Source organism: Lissotriton vulgaris, chromosome 4_1 (genome assembly GCF_964263255.1).
Source record: "Lissotriton vulgaris chromosome 4_1, aLisVul1.2, whole genome shotgun sequence".
NCBI classification, from domain to species: Eukaryota; Metazoa; Chordata; class Amphibia; order Caudata; family Salamandridae; genus Lissotriton; species Lissotriton vulgaris.
Window position 1 is genome coordinate 610,960,544 of NC_141691.1, and position 20,212 is coordinate 610,980,755.

Below are 20,212 nucleotides of genomic sequence, written 5' to 3' on the forward strand. Positions count from 1 at the left end.
ATAACAGGAATTCACAATGCAATTTTAGAGGGCTCAACTCAAACAGCACCTGCCATCTAAAACCCCACCCCAAAGGGAAACAAAATCAAACATAAAATAAAAAGAACATTATAACTGGGAAGGATACATTTTTTGAGAAGGCAGTTCAAAGTGTGTCCAGTACCCTAGAGCCTTCTTGCTTCTGTTGAGGACTATGGCATTGAGAGGACAAGGTGGGTATCTCACTGGTCAAGAGTTTTTTGTGATGGTGCCAAGATATGCTTGGAGATGGATCCCCCACTCATGAGTTAAAACCAAGACTTTACTTACTGCAACACTGGCAGAATTCTTTTTGTACATGACTCTCACTATTTCTGCAAATAGCCAGACGCAAAGATACAGACAGACTCTCAGGCATACATGGCCGTCCATTGCTATATGTGTTTTTAGTGTCTGGCTAAGACAGAGATAGATCACTGAAATCTGAAGTGCGACTTCCTCTGAGGGACTGAGCTAGTCCCAGGAAAGGCAGAAGATTCTGAACTAGGTTGATTAAGGCTAATATGTCTTTCTGGACATAGCCAACGTGAAAAATGCCAGTAAGATCACCTCACTGATGTCTCTCAACAAATGTCTAGCTCTAGTCACTATTTTGTTGCAAGCCAGAAAAGACTAAACAGCTGTTGAATATTGGCTTTTGGGTTTACTAGAGTGCAGGTAAGAGGTGACAAACTCATTTTAAATAACTATGTTTTATTATTATCTTACCAAATAAGTGTAATATGTTTAATTGTGTTGCACGTTAAATATAATTCTCATAGTTCTTAAAGGTATCTGCTACGATGAAGGAAGAATTAATTAATATTTAATTAATAAAATAGGGTATTTCTTATGCTGACCTACAGGTGTGGTATTGGTCCTGATGCTGATAGAGCACAGCACAGAACCAGAAACATGGCATCATTTAAAAGGAGCACGCTAATGCCAGCTCGCACCTTCAGTATTTTTAACTTTCCTCTTTCACCATGTTGACCTAAAGAACATGTTAATGCTGCTTGGTGCAGAGGTTTTATATTACAGAAAAGTGATACATAGCCTGCTTTTAAATAGGGCTTTAACAGAGAACCCAGAATGTATGAGAATACAACTAAAACTATTACAATGCATACCTTTACAATGCAGTCAATACAACGCAGCTTACATTACAGCGCATACCATTACAACTCAAGCCATTACTGTGCATATTTCATTACAACAAAAATTACTATTCTAACACACCAGGTGCTTACCCCAGGGAAGGTGCTGATCAGTGAGGGATATGCGTTGTAATGGCATGCATTGTAATGGACCCGGCGTTGTATTGACCAACTTGTAAAGGCATTGCATTGTAATGCCTGCATTGTAATGGATGTTTCCCGAGAAGCCACCAATGCATCACAAATAATTGGGCAGCTCTGCCACCTTTTTTACATGACAGACGTTCCACAGACCAGGAAACATCTGGATACACCTTCAGACTCTCAAAGCTATATTGCCAAGTTCAGCAAAGATAGTTGCAGATCAGCTACCCAATTTAGTGTCATTACCAACTATGGACACAATGTTCAAAACAATTTTGTGGAAGCAAAGTCTGTGATTAGCAAAAGCACGGGTTTTGCTATGGCAATGCATGTCATTCATTCCATGGGAGCAATATTTAAGCGCAACCTCTAGTCCTTTAAGGGACACAGAATGCTTTAATAAATGTTTTACTACCAATGAATGCAAACACAGATATGGATATTGGCCGTTCCTTGCGGGCCCCCTTCTCTGACTTTTCAGGAAGTCATAGAAGGTCTTCTGCATAATTTTAATTAGGCAGGAGATTTTGTGACCTCCTGTAAATCCAGATTTTGCAAGGCCAATGCTTAGTATGTCAGTCACATTGTTAAATGAATCCCAAGTACCTAACCAGCATGAGTGCAATTTGCATATGCTTGTTTCTGATGTGGATACTGCCCTTCGGACTCCAAGTTACGTGAGGTTAGCAATGTGAAAGACTGCCTTTGAATAGGAGCGTCACAAAAATGTGAGACTGACAATGCGGCCCCTCTTGTGTAAATGTATTATAGATATATATATATATATATATATATATATATATATATATATATATATATATATATATATATATATATTACAGTGGAGTTTGGATGGCAAGAGGCAGTGATGCAGGATGCGCTACGAAATTCGTTTTATTTATTGAATTATTTACTTACCTTCAATTATCCATACTCCCGTTTTTAGCATCCCCCACCCTGCCCCTCCCCCGCCCCGCCTCTCCGCCCCCACCAAAACTCCCTCCATGGGCCGTGGCTGCCCTGCCCACCAAACTGTAAAAAAAAAACATAGGCCTTCAACATCAACCAACACTAACAAAAGGTGTTCCAGGAAGTTTTTGTGCATTTTCTGTGCCTCTGTAGAGTTCTTATTCAAGTTGTTGTTGGAGTCTGACTTTGACCACATCCCCTCTTAGTGAGCACAAGCCAAAGTGGGCAGGGGTCGCCTTTTGAGATACATCTATTCAGTAATCCTCAAAATCTGATTGTCTCCACTTACCCCTGTAATTTCTTTGTGGAATTTAGATTCAATGCTGGAAATGTTTTGGAAGGTGTTCACATAAAAGCCTATTCGTCTGAGAAATAAACAGAAAAATGAAAAAAAATTAGACTGCAAAAATCAAACAAGACAAATATTTAATAGCTGCTGTACTTTTGAGGGGCATTATAAGACAACAAGTGATTTCATCTCTAAAAAGCACACTTAGAGCTTTTCTGTACAATAGGGTGCTGTCTGCAACTTACAGAAAATGTATTTGTATGAGTTTACAATGGAAGATTGCTGTTCCTTTGAAAAGCACAAGTGTCACTCAAGTATGAATGCAAACATAATTGCTCACTTCTATAAAGGAGATATCCAGGTAAAAAGTAATAGACAACTTCTAAACGGGCTCCTTCCCAATGTTTTGCTTTTTACTGAGGCATAGTTTAGAAATACTTAGGACAGCAAGACAACGTTTTATGAATTGTTTTAGCAATGTCTGTTAACCTTGAGTGTGCAATGAACATGCAAGTAGGTTGAAAAATAAGAGAAATTCAATAATTCAGCCTCACTTTCCTACCTTTGAAATGCAAAACTGAATAATTCAAGTGTTCTTCAGTTGACCCTTAGTCTGCCGAAGGGAATGCAATCTGCCAGCACTCGGACATACAATCAACCTATCCAGACAAGCAAGCGAGTGTGGCGGAGCATGCTAATTTAAGATAGAGAGAGGATCACATACACCAATAAAGGTGGCCGGTTCCCAAACGGGAAGGAGTACTACACAAGTACTCTTTTCTGTACTTTTACATGCCATTATGAATCAGTAGCAAAAAGCCTAACTCCATAAGAGTGAAAGTGAATAGAGGACTCAGTTCTATGTGTAATAACTGTATATAAATATTCCCTGAATATTCACATTTTAAGGCGTGAAAGACCATGAAAAAGCACTTGCGGAGTACTGTTTTTTAAAATATTTTTTTTCTGAATATCCTTATTGGCCATTTTACTTTTTGCAAATCTAATTTTTTGTACACATTGAGGACAGTGTATATCCTTCACATCTCTTACCATGGTACAAGGCTCCAGCTGTTTTAAATCCTCACAATTGTTACAATTGTAATGGGGTGGGTTGATGGCAGTGATAGCACAAACAATTAAATTATAACAGCGGTCCTCAGGCACAGATCTTGTCAATATACATGACCATGCATTGTGGTGGGATAGGAAGGATGTGGGTTCTCATTGGGTGTCTCAGGAAGACTTGTATGTTTATTGTGCAGGTACTGGTTTCATGGTGAATTGGGTGTATTCAGATCCTGGCATGCATTGCTTGTGTGTCAACTCCATCTGGCACAACCACTAGTGTGGAGTTTTCAGATCATGTCATTTCACCCGGTTCGTAGTGTCGCTAGCACGGAAACAGCTGCCAGGATGTAACAGCTATGGAGGCCTTTCATCAGTTTTGGCCTGTACCGCTGTCCAGCAGTGATTCCCATCGATTAAGCCCTGTAGTGCCTTTGTCCACCCCCTAGTGTGCGCTTAATAGTCTCCCTCTTGCCCAAGTCCATTTCTGATTTTTCAGCCACTTTTCAGCATCTGGGGATCGCAATGCTTTCGACTCCATAGCTATGGCGTGTTTAGCCAATACAAGCCCCAGGTTTATAAACCTGGCTGTGTGTTTGTGTTTGAACAGGCAGGCTAGGCGGCCCATCAGACTGGTCCTGACATCATGAGTTATCTGTCTCGCCGGGGGTTCCCTCAATGTTGTTGCGATTTGCAACCAGCAACACGTAATTGCACCAAAGGCCAACCGCATGTGCATACATTCAGCATGAGGCGATTGGCAGTGTGGACAAGCATCTGGTAAACCGAGTTACATTTTTGTTACCTGTCTCGGTGTCAAGTCCGTTTGGTGTAGGTAATTAAATTGGGTGTACTTGAAGCAAGGGTTTCTTGTCACACTTTTGGTGTATCTTAAAATCTTGTCCCAGTCATTGCCAGTAATCTAGCTGTTAAGTAGCTCTTCCTATTTTTGTTTGAGTTAGTCAAGGCTCTTGTATAGCGAAGCAGAAATTGACCCTTGAAGGATTGAGACAGCTCGCCCTACATCCTGTGTGTAAGAAGAATGTGTGGTGAACGTCCTTTGGAGGTTCAACCTGACCCTCCACCACGTGTCCTTGACTGCACTCAAAGAGCATTATGTTTTAGGAAGCCCCCAGTGGCATAACAAAACTTGAGGGGACCCCCCTGCAAAGTACATGGAGGACCCCCCCTTAACCCCCCCCCCCCCGAGCTAGTCAGGAGCTCCCTGGGCAGTGTCCTGCTGCTCATGCACAGTGCTACAGGGTCCCCGCTCTGCTGGGGCTAATGTTATGCCACTGGAATTCCAGTACCCAGTTTGCAACTGTCCGCCAAGGTGTCATACGTGTGCAGGGGACAGTAGGAGAAAAGGTCTCCCACAGTGCTCACCCCTGCATGGGTCCATGCTTGATGATTGAGGTGTCCTGTCAATGCTTTAAATTGCGGGGTGAGGCAGAGTGGTAGCCCCTGAGCATGTATCACGCTTAGTTGTGCCCATTTCATATACTGTTGACAGCATCTCCTCGCCATCCACAACACCTGCACCTCAGCGGGTAGGGGACTGCTCCTTAGGATTCCTACATACAGGGAGATAGGCTCCGTCGCTTTTGTTAGTTCTTCTAGCATACCGTCTCCCATTGGTGTCAGCCATCGCAGCTGCACCACCAACTAGTAGACCTCATAGTTTGGAGACCCGAGGAGAGGCCTCCACTGGCAGTTGACTGCTGTACCTTAATTAGCACCAATCTGCATCTACTTTTGCCCCTGTTCCGCAGATGGAGCAGAGCACCCATGTCTGGGAAAAATCTCACCAATAGTAGGAGCAGTAGCGAAGTGAATTAATAAAGAACTCTGGGCAGTAGTAACATCTTGGCTATCACAATCCTGCCCATGGGTGACAGCAGTAGTGCACAATAAAAGGTCATGGATTGTCGACCATTAGAGAGCACACAACCTAAGTTACTGTTATATAGCCTTGCTTTGTCCCTATAGACTTGTACCCCCAAATATAATAACGTTTCTGCTTCCCACAACAGCTAGTGCTTTCTGCATGTTCTGGCTAGACGTCGACGCCAGTGGGAACAGGCAGAATTTATTACACTTTAATGTCAATCCAGACATCCAGCCAAAGTGTGTCAACAGAGGAATTACCCCTGGCAGTGATTGCTCCAGAATGTGAAGGTATATCAAAATGTCATCCACGTACATAGATACATATGAGTGTCACTAGGCAGTCAGATGCCTCAATACGGGGCCTTCTCACACTGTACGTGCGCCAGAGGCTCCATCACCATGACAAACAGAACGTGGGGGAACAGGGGACAACCCTGCCTGGTCCACCTCCCTATTCGCCATGACCACAACATCACCTCATCCGTGAGAACTCTCACCTGGGGTTGCATGTACATAAGCCATATCCATCGTAGGATGTTGGGTCTGAATCCAAATCCTCGATGACTGTGAACAGATAAGGTCATCATACTGTATTGAACGCTTTTTCAATATCCGTTGAGAGAAGGATCGGAGTGCAATTAGGTGAAACAATTTCTTGAATATTTTATGTGGTGTTTCAATCAGGTATAATGCTTAATAGGTCCATATGGACTAGCGTCTGCAGGTCTTGTTGTATACGCAGTGCTAGTATTTTCCCATCGGAATTGATCAGCTACAATGGAAGGAATGACCAAACATCTTTGGTGTCTTGGTCTTGTTTGGGTAACACCACTCTCAGGGCCTCCCTCAGAGACCCAAACTAACACACCTCTGTGAACATAGTGAGTAGTCTTGGGGCAAGTCGAGTCTGATATGCAGAGTAAAACCCAGCCAGAACACCTTCAGGTAAGGAGGCTTTCCCTGTCAGGAGCTGTTTGTTTACTGGCAATTTTTCTTCCAGCATGATGGGGTCCTCTGAGTCTGGTAAAGTTTAAGGAGTCCAGGTCCTCTAGGTACCTTACCACCTCATTCCAGGCTGTTCAGCAGCGTGAGTGTAAAGTAATTGGTAGTACTGGGCGAGATATAATTTATTACGGCTTGTGTATATTTAGGCTCTCTGGTTTAATCCTGGATCATGTAAATAGGGTTTAACTTGGTCGGCCTTGAGGAGCCAGGTCAGTAAGCATCTTGCCCTGTCGCATTCACTGAGCTGTTTCGCTGGGTATTCTGGGTAATGGGCCTTGCACAACCTGGTTAAGTGTGCATCGTATGGTTGCCTTGCGGCCACCAAGGTTTTTTTTTTTTTTTCCCAAAGACCTTTATTGTACCAACACAAGTTAACACTGCATGTTGCCAACAACCTCACAGGCCGGCTGCGTTCATTATAATCCTCTGTCAACATCATTATTATACACAGCTCAATTGCCGACATTCCGGAGGCCCAGCAGCATAAAAAAGAAACGTAGCATTTTTCGTACACAATGCATTGCGTGGCACAAACACTTCCAAAGGTCCCCGCAGTTTTTATGTGAACAACATCGAACCATAACATGAGCAAAAAAGAAGGGGGGGAGAGCCCTCCTTGTCGTACTTGTGTATAGCACAATTCTGTAATTGCAGCATTATCCAGTATTTATACAGCATCATTGGCACATAGGGTAGGTATCGTTATAGAGCTACACCGTTCATCAAGACAATCAATCAAAATGATAACATATCGTGGTAAAAACAATTCGAGAGGAGAGAGAGTCACAACACAACGTTCTTGCGTCGCTAGTGATCATCAGCATATCAATTAAGTTTAAATCCAGGCATACGTTAATCCCATTCATTCAGTCTTCAGGGAACATATCCTACCATACCACAGAGGCATGTGTTGGTCAATCTTTGCAGTGTTTGGCACCCTTCCCGCTCGACCGTGTCATCATCAACAGCGACCCGGCTCCCATCCTCCGAGGCAGCCACGGTGGCCAGCAAGTATTCTCGTAGTGGGATCCATATGTCTTTAGCCCTACTGCTCACCGGTTGTGTGTCTGCATAGACTGTATGCTGATCCTGACAATAAATCAGATCATCCAACCAGTCCTTAAATTTCGGAGCTCTTCCTCTCCCCCATCTGCATGCTACTCTGTGTTTCGCCAATAATAAAGCTACATCCACTAATTTCCTTACCGATTTAGGCGTCTGCATAGTGTAGCCTAACAGCATAGTGAGTGGATCCTTATCTATCGCCTCGTTAACCATCTCCTGGAGCGCCAAATGTACTTTTGTCCAGTAGTCGAAGACAACTGGACAATCCCACGCTACATGTGGGAAGCCTGCCGCATCCGACCCGCAACTTTCACATCTAGCATTGTCTGATAATCGGAACCTCATCTTTTTTTCCGGTGTATAATACATCCTCTGTAGGAACTTATAATGAATAATTTTTAGTCTGGAGCTAGGCGAAATATTAGCCGTGAAGCCACAGCAGTATTTCCATTGTGCCACAGTTATTTCCCTGCCAATATCTGTACTTCATTGTTGAAGTGCTCTGCTCTCGCCGCCGTCACATTGCCCGCGTATACTTCGGTAAAGATGCGAAACCTGATGTCGTCCATCTGCAGATACCAGCATAGCTTGTAGCGGTAGTACTACGTCAGGTTCATCTGGGAACTTTGGTAGGACACTACGCAGTCCCTGTCGTAGCCTAATGTAGTAAAAAAGTTCTAATGGTGTAGGCGAATGTTCCTGAAACAACTGCTCACGTGTTTTAAACTTCCCATTCAAGAACAATTGTCCCCAAGTATGTAATTGCAGCTTATGACATAGTGTGTGGAATCCTCCTTCTTGCAGCAGGGATAGACCCGGATGATACACGAGAGGCATGCTCGGTGCGTATAGGAGCTCGACCGGCAGTATGTTAAGAATTCGGTTCCATGCATGAATCATACACGTCACCGTAGTAGCTGGCGTTTCTATAACATTGACCGGACCATAAATAATACCTTTAAGAGGAAGAGGTCGGGCTATCCAATCCTCCACAGCCAATTGCAGCATAAACGATGTGGGAGCAAACCAATAATAAGCATAATGTGCCTGAGCACTCAAATAATATATTAGAAAATCAGGGACATCAAATTCCCCATCAACATAAGGTTGGGTAATGACCGTCCACGCCACTCGCGGCTGCTTGCCTCCCCAAAATAATCTCAATAGTTCCGACCGTAATGTTTTAAAGAAGAAGGAACCCGGATAGTATGGGATGTTCTGAAACAGGTATAAAAAACGAGGTAGGGGCGTGGCTAAGATGGCGGTGTGAGCAGACGTGCCTCGCGGAGCTCCCACCGCCGACCGCTATTACAGCACATTATATAGCACTTTCTCCCCTGTATCTGGGTCCCCCCCGGAGGGTGACTGCTGCCTTAACGGTCCTGGTCCCAGCGAGGCGATTTGTGGGCAGCCTGGGGCTCCGGTGGCCGAGGAGAGAGAGGCAGCCCGGCGGGGCCTGGCGGAGCGTGAGAGCAAAGGGGCGTGACCGACGCCGCCAGTGGAGAGCGTCTGGCTTGTGAGCGCCTCGGCGGGGGCTGCGCTACGCAAGAGCCGGGGCACAGGTGGTTGGTCCGGCCCACGCGATCTGTGCGTGAGGCCCCCGGGGCGGCTTTGCCCGGTGGCTACTGCGGACCGACCACCGGCATCTGAGACTGGCCGGGGAGATCACGGCCATTGTTGGAGCTGGCCAGGGAAAGAGGAGGCAGGCAAGGGCAGAGCAGAGGGCACGGGGAACAATAGGTGAGGGTCCGCAGGGCTGCGGAGCCGGCGGGACCCTGCTGCATGGCGCCGGCCTCACCCGAGGGTTCCCTGAAGCATTGATTCTGGAGGAGGGGCCGCCGGAGGCAGAAGGGGGACCACCGCAAATGTGCAGATGCCGGGAAGGTGGATCGGAGATGCCCGGAGTGACTGCGTGTGAGTGGCCGCCATCTTAGACAGTAGGCTGAACTCACGGTCGTCCAACGGATCTTCCTCGGTGGGGCTCCCTAGGTTCAGTGTGTGGACACCAACACAGAGTGTGGAGACTGCCGGATGTGCGCCCCCGAGACGATACTACCTGCATCAGGACTGGTGGCCGGAGCTCCGGTCCCGTGGATGCGGCGTGTGGCAGCTTAAAGAGGCGGGAACGCAGCGGACTGAGAGGGGCAGAGTAGATTGGGGAAGCCGTTCCAACTCCAGGTTTTAAAACTAAACTGGCGGAACTCAACAAGGAAATTGCAGAACATAAAGAATATCTTATGAACCAAAAAGTGACCAAACTACAGAAAGACATTAAAAGGTTCTCTAAAGAAAAGGTATATCCTTACCTAAAGGAAGATTACGTCCCCCCGGGAACAAACTACAACTCTGATTCCAGTGGTGGCTCCTCTAGAAGGGGTTCTAACAGTGGGTCTGATAGTGGCGGGGAGGATGGACTTCCTCACACACCACAAAGAGGACGCAGGGGGAGAGGACGTGGCCAACAAATTTATCAAAACTTCACTCCTCACGGACCACCCCATGGACCTCCTGTATGGCCCTATCCACAATTTCCCCAGTTCCAACCACCTTACGCCGCACAATACCCCCCTTACTATGCCCCACAGGGTCCCATGCAACCCCCATTTTTAGACAGAGGCTGGGGCAGAGGGCGAGGGCGAAAGCGAGGGAACGCTCCAGAGAAAAGAGTGCAATGGGAGGATGCACGCCCCCAGGGAATGGACAGGAGGAACACGAACAGATCAGGGCAAAAATGAGTCTGGTGGTTAATCTATCAGACCGACCTATCACAGATAAAGAGGAAAAAGTGCTACAAAAAGGATTGGGCTTTGTACCCACTCCAAAAACTGACCTCTTTCAACAAACCCGGGAATTACATTCCTTTTTCCGGAAAATCAGGCTGAAAGCATTCTTTGAGGGGAGACCAATAGAACCACCAGTAGACTCTGGACTCCACAACCCGTCCACTTTCACCCCTCACAATGGGTTGATACCGAATGAAATCCTAACCTTTGAGCAGGCTGTGCTCAAGGATATCAAGCTCCTGGATCAGCAAAGGATCTATCACAATATCTCTAAAAATGAGATGGATACATTGAAGATACTTGCTGAAAACCCACAGATTACCATCAAACAGGCGGACAAGGGGGGAGCTACGATCCTGATGAACACTTCAGACTATGACCAGGAATGCATAAGACAACTATGCGACACACGCTATTATACTCCAATTCCGTGTGACCCGACACCTCGCCTACAAACGACAATAACAGGCTTGGTCGTGAGTGCAGAATGTGAACAGTGGATTAGTAAGAAGGAGGCAGATTTCCTTATGAAAAAAGATCCCAGGGTCCCTTACTTTTACATTCTACCCAAGATCCACAAGGAGACCAGACCGGTACCTGGGCGACCGATAGTCTCTGGGATCGACTCTGTTCTTGAACCACTTTCACAGTTTTGTGATCATTTCCTACAACCCATGGTGAGGCGCATCCCCTCCTATATCCAGGATACCTCAGATGTCTTACGCATACTAGACACGATCCAGGATAGCGAACAAATCAGTCTCCTGATTACCCTTGATGTGGAGGCCCTCTACACAAACATCCCCCAGAGGGCCACACTACAAGTGATCGAGGAGCTGCTCGAGCTGGAAACCTGGAACTCAGCCACCCCGCCTTCATTCATCATGGAGTGCGCCACTCTAGCATTAACAGAGAATTTCTTTCAGTTCAAGGGGAACTACTACCATCAAACACAAGGCACCTCGATGGGCAGTACATTTGCCCCTTCGGTAGCATGTCTTTATATGGCTGACTTTGAAAGCAGACACATACAACATCTGTCTAATCCCTTCCTCAACAACATCTTGATGTGGAAGCGATTTATTGATGACATCCTGATTCTGTGGACAGGACCACCTACCACACATGAGGCCTTTTTAGAATGGGTTAATACTCTTAACCCATACCTACGCTTCACGATGTCCGTGTCACCCACCGAAATAGCTTTCCTTGACTTAACAATCAAGTTGACAAATGGGTCTCTGAGCACCACAATGTACAGAAAACCCACGGACCGGAACAGTCTACTTTTCTACACTAGTCATCACCCCAAAGCACTACGTACCAATCTACCCTTTGGTCAATTTCTCCGAATCCGGCGAAATTGTAGTGACCTGACAGAGTACAAGAAAGAATCAACTATTCTTTCAAGGAATCTATTAGATAGAGGATATCCCAGGAGAGATGTCTCTAAAGCACAGAAACATGCTAGGAATAACCATCGAGAGGCTCTCCTTGAACAACGTGAGCCAATACCTGTAGGTAATCAACCAATAACCTGTGTCACGACTTTCACCCCAGAGTCTACTCGATTTAAGAGCATGATCAAACGCCACTGGGCTATCCTGAATACTGGTGATCTCACCTTCGAACAACCTAGATTTGCGTTTAAAAGATCGCAAAATGTTAAAGACATTCTCATCAGCATGAGACCAAAGGTTACCAAGAAGGGGTCCCAACAGACACTTTGGCACTTACCCCCTGTAAAAGGGCACTATCCTTGCGGTAACTGCGCTGCCTGTGCTTTGACGGCTGTACACAAAACCATACAACTTACTGACACCTTCACGTGGGAACTCAGAGGGCATACTAACTGCAACACCTCACATTGTATCTACATGCTGACCTGCCCCTGCAAACTGAAATAGATTGGAATGACGACACGCCCTATCAAAACCCGCATCACTGAACACCGCAGCAATTTCCGCTGCAAAAAAACTAACACCAAGATGTGCAAACATTTTTTGGAGGCTAACCACACTGCTGATTCAATCCGATGGCTTGTCCTTGAATCTAGCCCCAATTGTCCAAAACAAGCTCTGTTCCGTAAAGAACAGAGATGGGTGCACCGTTTATCATCAGACAGTCTAGGCCTCAATGAGGATATCCCGTGGCACGCACTATAACATCACTTCCCTTGACATACACCCTCCTGTTTAACACCCAACATGCAGAGCAGAGATATGCATCCAGTGCGCCATACAACCACAAGCACTGGGTATTCTATCCTATATTGACCCTCCATTAACTGAAGGCTATAGGCAGCGCCTCCTCTGTGGATACTATACCATGTGTTATATTTACATAAGGCCTTAACTAAACTACTCATGAAATACAAGCTAGGGTATATCTACCCAAAGCACTTGGCCTTATATTTATGGGTGTTCTTGTTTTACAGCCTCGAACAACTAGTGGCTCTGTTTTCGTCTTTGCCTTGGCAGGGTCAAACTCAGTACTCCGGCTTGTTCACACAGCACATCACGTGACCCAACAGATCGTGCAATTGAGTGTGTGCACCAACCAACTGCTCCCTGGTTGGCCAGACCTGACCTGTGACAATTGATTGACTTGGAAAATTAACAAGTCTATAACATTCCCATCCAAGTCTCCACCCTGCACCTTAACGATTTAAACTTCAACTCGACACACACTGAGGCCGATTTACCTAATCCCATGCAACGATACCCAACATGGGCGCACAATTATTTCCCATGACTAGTGTCATTGCTATAATTCTGAAACTCGAACAGGGGCCATTCATGGTGGATGTTCGGGCTAACTGGATACATCGCCCTCATATTCCCTACACATATCTATGCCTGCACATGTACTAACCCCTCTTAGGAATGGCCGCCCCAAGCACCGGGACGATCACCTGACATTAGCACCGGACCCAAACATCCGGCGGAGGGGGCGGAGTCACGCAACAATCAGGGATGCGATGCGGATAGAAATGGAGGCCGCTGCCGAGCTCCAGCATCTTCCCGAGCTCGGCGGTGATGGGTAGGTGACTAGACCTGTGCGCGGTGATCGAGAGGTAAGCTGACACTCCTAGGATCCCCCGGGGGGGACCCGAGTCCGTACTGCCCCTGACCATGGTCTTTCCACGGGTTCTCCCTTTTTAAACTTGTTATGGCCATATCTCTGAACAGCATGATGATACACATGCCTTCCCTTGACTCCTATAGCTGAACCTGGAGGCTCCACTCTGCTGCACATACCCGCGAGTATTGTTGTGGACCTTAGCTCCTGCCTAATAGGTGAGTCGGAGCCCAGACTTGACATACTTACTAGCTGGCTTGAGACTAATTGTAATACAGATCCTAAGTCTGGAATAGTTCAACACATCAATAACACTTATGAAATGATTATGAGGGTGATGCTCCTATTTTAGCACTGCTGCTGTTTTACCAATTTGTGTTTTTAAAGACTTCACTCACGATTAGGTGGTGTGACATGTTGCACTCACCCAGCCACAATACAGTCACGTTGAACCTAGTCTAGTAATAGTATTCTATCACTAGCATGACACTGTGTGTTGTTTTGGTCTAGCACCATGCATTTAGTCTGGCGATTATACATGCTATTAACCCTGTACTCTTATTCCCCATTCAGGTATAGGACATAGCTACAGAGGTAAAACATGTAACCCCATAATTTGGGCACTAGACACATGACATTAGCATGCTGTTCTTCACGTTTGTAGACCTTGTCTTCACTCATAATAGGTCCTGATGAATCGCGGGCACTATACCCATGCGAGAAACATGTTGACCATTGTCGTTTCATATCAAATCTAGGGCCACTACACCTAATTACTTGGCACCCGGATTGGTAGATCCACGTTTTTAGCTGTAGTAAGGGACCCCTGAATAAAATAGTTTCCGGTACCCCCATCTACATTTTAAATCACCTTCAGGCTACATACTGCCCACATACCCCCACTTCACCATAAGGCTGTTGGAATTAAAAGATCTCCGCCAAAGAGCCCCTCCTTGAGGTGAGCCCATCGGGGATTGCACTGCCTCCCCGACGAGGAGCAACGCCAATGATGAAGCATGACACCCGCAAGGGTGTGTGAGGCAGATATTTCCAACAAAATGGATACCCAAAGGGACTACATCTATCCCGCTGGGCACGCCAGAGACACACAATCCCTTATTTAAGGAACAGTTCAGCAACCCATTTTTGTTGAAATATACTTGAGGGCACAAGCTGACACTGGACCTTCCACTTTCCTTAGTGGTAAATGGTGCCCAATTGATCTACAGATCGCTCTCCCTCCTCTTGACAAACTGGGGCAGAGTAGACACATACGAGGTCATACGAGAAGGCCCTCGGAGCAATCGGTGGACCCGGCGAGAGTGGAGGGAGCGCTGGGCCTTCCCACGTGTCTGGGTCCGGATCCGTCCCGCCACATAGCGCCAGCGGCGGCCTAGGGGGGTCCCCCTGGGACATGTCCACAACAAGGGTCCGGAAGGACAGGATCATCAAAGACCTCTTCACTCATACCACGATGGGGAAGGGGACGGACCCTACGGCGTCCAGTCAACCGGCTGGCGCGGACAAGACAGTCGCCGGCACGCCTACCTCTGGAGCGGGTAACGCCGAGGAGCCCATTACCAAGGCATTTCTGGAATCCCTCTTCAGCGGCCTGAGAGAGGACATCCATGCTCTGAAGAAGGAATTACAGGAGGAGATTAGAGAGGTCAGTCGCGACACAGACGCCATAGGAGAAAGGGTGGCGGACCTGGAGACTAAAAGTGATGGGCGCGATATTGAAATAGAAGCTCTACTGCAGGAAATCATCCGTATACTTGACCAACAAGTGGACCTTTAGTCCCATGTGGAGGACCTAGAGAACCGCTCTCGGCGGCACAACATTAGGATCCGAGGGGTGAAACAGACGCCAGACACAGAGGATCTCTTCCACTTCACGCAAGGCCTCTTCAATCACGTCCTGGGAAGGCCGGCAGACTCGGCCCTCCGCCTCAATAGGGCGCACCGGGCGGGCCCTCCCAGGGCAGCATCGGCCCTGCCGGCCGACATTTTAGTTTGCGTACAGGACTTCCATACTAAAGAGGAGATCCTTACTAAGGCCCGGCAGATGGGTACTATCTCTTACGGAACCCTCTCGCCATCTTTGTACCAGGACCTGGCGGCCATTACCCTTGAAAAACGCAGGTCCTTCAGACCGGTCACTGCGGAGCTGCGACGACTCAACATTTCATATAGCTGGGGCCATCCCTTTCGCCTGGTGTTCAAGTTGGACAATAAGGTCTGCCAGCTGCGGTCCTTCCGGGATGCATGCGTCTCCTGGGCATTGAAGAGCCGAAGGAGGAGGAGGAGACCGCTGGCCGAGGAGCGACTGGGACGGATAATGTTGGGCAGTGGCAACAGCAACGACGAAGGCGCAGGCCGAAACATCCTCCGGAGGCGGAGATCAAGGAGGGTCAACGGTCGGCGGTGGAGACAGCGGCGATGGAATTGGCGAACCCTTACAGCAGCTGAACACTAACCCGGTAGCTCTGTGGAGTCCCTGGGAGGGGGCAAGGAAGTGTTGAGATGGTCGGCGGCGGAAGGAGTGAGGACAGACTCGACCCATTCCCCCAGATCCCGATCGTTCCGGTGCATCGACACTAGTGAATGATGGACAAGACTGTCTTTTCTAGCATACATCCCAGGATGATGGACGATACTGTTGACTGTATCCTTACTGTTTGGGGCGGATGTTCACCTGTTCAAATGCGGGGAAGGGGGGGAATGTGGGGTTGGGGAGTTGAGGTTGGGGGGGGGGGTGATTCCAGGTCCAGGGGTTGGGAATGGGTGGGTGAGGGATGCTGGGAAGGGATTGAGGTCCATGGTCAGGAGAGGTTGGGGGAGGTCGTCTACCTGAAAGACGGGCCAGTGGAAGAGAGAGGAGGCTCGAGGACCCCCGGGTGGGACAGCTCAGGCACAATTTCATGGCAATTTAGCGGTTTCCCTCCCTTAAATGGCTCAGAGTGACGTGATTATTCTCACTTTGAACATGAGAGGACTGAACAACCCTGTGAAGCGCAAAGCGGTCCTACTACTCCTAGAACTGTCCCGGGCAGACATCTGCCTTTTACAGGAAACACACCTGCTAGCCAGGGACTGCCACCGTCTCCAGTCTAGTAAGTTCCTCCTTCAATTCTTTTCTTCAAGCCCGGATAAAAGAGCGGGAGTGGCAATTCTAGTGGCGCGTAAGTTTAGAGGCAAAGTACTAGGTAAAATTGCTGAAATCAAGGGTCGATTGCTGGTCTACAGGTTTACAATAGGGGACTTGAACTACACGATCGGCTCAATCTATGGGCCTAACGAGGGTCAAGAAAAGTTTTTGCATAAAGCGCTCACTGACGCTACAGACACGATAGACCGCCACCTCTTGTTGGGGGGGGGTGACCTGAATTTAGTCCTTGACAACTCACTACATCGGTCCTGTCAGCGCACTAGCCAGGTGGGAGCCCTGTCGGTAGCGGGCCTGGCCCGACTGCGGGAACTGGGATTAGTAGATTCATGGCGCGAGCTCCACCCAGGGGAGAAAGACTACACACATTTTTCAGCTGCACATAAAACATATGCACGCCTAGATTACCTGCTTGTCTCTACGGTTGCGCAGTCACTTGTCACCAGTGCCGAAATCGGTACGGCGTCCCTCTCTGACCACGCACCCGTCACTGTCACTCTAGCCGGGCCAGTGGCGCCGCGCTCTGGTAGGGTATGGCGGCTTCGGGAGTCATTGCTATGTAAGAGAGAGGCAGTCGCCAGAATTCAGGGGGCAATTAAGGACTACCTGTCCCACAACAGCAACAACGACACCACGCTTGCTACACAGTAGGCGGCGCTAAAAGCGGTCTTAAGGGGCGAATTTATTTCGGTCTCGGCAGCGGAGAATGCAGAGAGGCAAGTTAAGAGGGATGAGCTCACCCAGAAGACCAGGGAATTAGAGCTCATTCACAGGAGGACGGGAGCCCCAAGAATATGGCGTCAACTGAAAACGGCTCGTCAGCAGTTGGCGGCACTAGACCTGGACAGGGCAGAATATGCAGCGTTAAGACTCAAACACGCATATTACACCGGGGGGGACAGATTCGGGCGCCTTCTGGCACATAAGCTGCGCGCAATCACTCAGAAACGGGAGGTTAAGGAACTGAAGGGGAAGGATGGGATACATGTTTCCGGGGATCGGGCAATAGCTGGGGCCTTCAGTGACTTTTACGCCGAACTATATGAGGCTGCTCCACCCGACTCAGAGGCGGAAACAGACTTTTTGGCGTCGATCACGCTGCCGGTCCTGACTCAAGAGCAAACTGACAGCCTAGAGAAGGACATCCGCCCAGAAGAGGTCATCTCGGCCATTTCCCGACTCAAACTGGGTAAAGCACCTGGCCCGGATGGATTTCCAGCGTGCTTCTATAAAACCTTCTGTGCTCAGCTGGCTCCATTGCTTGCCAGACTCTTTACCTCGTTCGCGGAGGAGGGGGCGATCTCTGATGACCTACTTGAGGCCTCCATCACGGTCATACCCAAGATCACACAGACTGTGGTGCATATAGGCCCATCTCCCTTTTAAACGTGGACCTCAAACTCTATACTGGGATCCTAGCATCTAGACTGGGCCCGTGTATGGGTGGATTGATCGACCCAGACCAGTCTGGATTCATTCCGGAGCGACAAACCTCCAATATCACTAGAAGGGCCCTCCATCTCTTAGAGAAAGCCTCCCGCACACAAGGTGAATATATGATGCTGGCCATCGACGCCGAGAAGGCATTTGATAGAGTGCACTGGCCCTACCTGGAGAAGGTGTTAGGGAAGGTTGGGCATGGGACCCACGTTCCGAACTAGAGTAATGAATTGCTATAAATCTCCTTCTGCCATGGTCCGGGTTAATGGTTTGTCGTCACCGCGGTTCAAGATTGAAAGGGGCACCAGGCAGGGATGCCCGTTATCTCCCCTTCTATTCGCCCTTTATATGGAGCCGTTGGCGCAGTTAATCCGAATGGACCCGGAGGTAAAGGGGATCAAGTTTGGAGGGGATGTTCACACCATAAGCCTATACGCCGATGATGTCCTATTATCCCTTGCCGACCCCCGGAGCTCTCTTCCTGCTTGCCTGGATGATCTGACCAGGTTTGGACGTGTATCGGGCTTTAAAGTTAAGATGACAAAGTCGGTGGCCTTGGACTTGTCCCTGGAACCGGGCACGCGTGCTGAATTGCAGGATGCGTTCCCTCTGCAGTGGGCGACGGACGCGGTCCCATACCTAGGCATACGACTTGCCCCCTCGCTACAGGCCACAGTGGATGTTAACTACTACCAACTGCGACAGAAAATCAGACACGAGCTGGGACAGTGACAATATTACCCGCTGTCATGGCTCAGCAGAGTGGCAGCGGTCAAGATGACAATTCTCCCCCAGATACTTTACATCTTTCGCACTATACCTCTTACTCTACCCAAAGGCTGGATTAAGCTGATGCAGTCAGAACTCTCACAATTAATATGGAACGGGAGGAAGCCCCACCTAGAGTCGCAGATAGCGATGCTTGCTCCGGAACACGGGGGAATCGGGATCCCGGACCTAGCTACGTATTTCCAGGCAACGCAGTTGCGCTTCCTGGCGGAGTGGGTCCGATGGGAGTCGGGGAAACATTGGTTGTTCCAAGACCAAGCAGTCGCTGGAAGGACCCTACAGGAAATTCCCTTTATGCGCCGGGCACATAGGCCCCCCAACCTCTGTGCGTCTTTTATTACGAGAGTCCAGCTAGAGACTTGGGATCGGGTGGGGGTTCCGCTTGGCCTTACCACCATGCCGTCGCCGCTCACCCCCATCCTTGACAACCCGGATTTCCAACCGGGGATGGACGGGAAAGAGTTCGAACGTTGGAAGCCAGTTGGCTGCCGTTCCCTTTGCCATATGTATGGTCCAGAGGGAGTGGTCCCCTTCCCACTGTTCCGTCAGGAGTTCGGCCTCCCGGAAGCCGAGAGACTCCGATACTTCCAGGTGAGACACTGGGCCCTTAACACCACAATACGGTCGGTAGCGGACAGGCGCCTGACGGATTTTGAACGCTGGCTGATCACGCGCACAACTGACAAGCAGCTAATCTCGGATCTCTATAAAATCCTCATACACAAACACAGATACACCTACAGTGCGAGCAGGGTTCGCTGGGAGCAGGAGCTGGGGAGATCCTTCACACATAAGGAATTGGGAGGGGTGGGACTGTTGGAAGGGAGATGGGTTTTCTGTTTACTGAGCTTGTCAGAAGACAGAGGTTCGTTGCTACTTTCGCGGACTATGAATGACACTGACGATGACTGTGCGGGTTAGCAGATGGGAAACTGGCAGGTCGCAGGATATGGTTTCGAATTTTAGGCCCACTTCCACGTCGGAGCCAGTAGCGAAGGTTGGTCATGACCTGGCATGCTCTGTTTAAACGCGGCCGGCCCAAGTTGGGTTGTAGGTGGCTTGCTGTGTATAACCATGAACTTGTAAGCACTGTTCCATACTGAACGCCCTTTCGTTACACTGGATTCATGGCAATCGTCAGTCTGCTTGGCGACCTCTTACAAATGTATTGTACTCACACTGTGTTGACATGCTCAATAAAAATATTTAATACTAAAAAACGAGGCAGAACCACCATCTTGATCAGCGAGGCTCTGCCGGCCATGGACAGCGGCAACAATATCCACCGTGTAACATCGTCCCTAAGCTTAGTGAGGGCAGTGCCATAGTCGTATCATATCATCTTTTA

At 48.3% G+C, this 20,212-nt stretch overlaps 1 protein-coding gene across 6 annotated transcripts in view; it reads right to left on the reverse strand.

Moving 5' to 3' along the window:
• The window catches only part of AMPH (amphiphysin), a 987,297-nt gene that overhangs the window by 272,334 nt on the left and 694,751 nt on the right, over positions 1 to 20,212 (reverse strand). For all 6 annotated transcript variants that reach the window (XM_086964852.1, XM_086964854.1, XM_086964849.1 and 3 more), the window contains exon 8: positions 2,578 to 2,653. In XM_086964852.1, the coding sequence (XP_086820978.1) occupies positions 2,578 to 2,653 (76 nt within the window). The remainder of the gene's footprint in view (positions 1 to 2,577; positions 2,654 to 20,212) is intronic.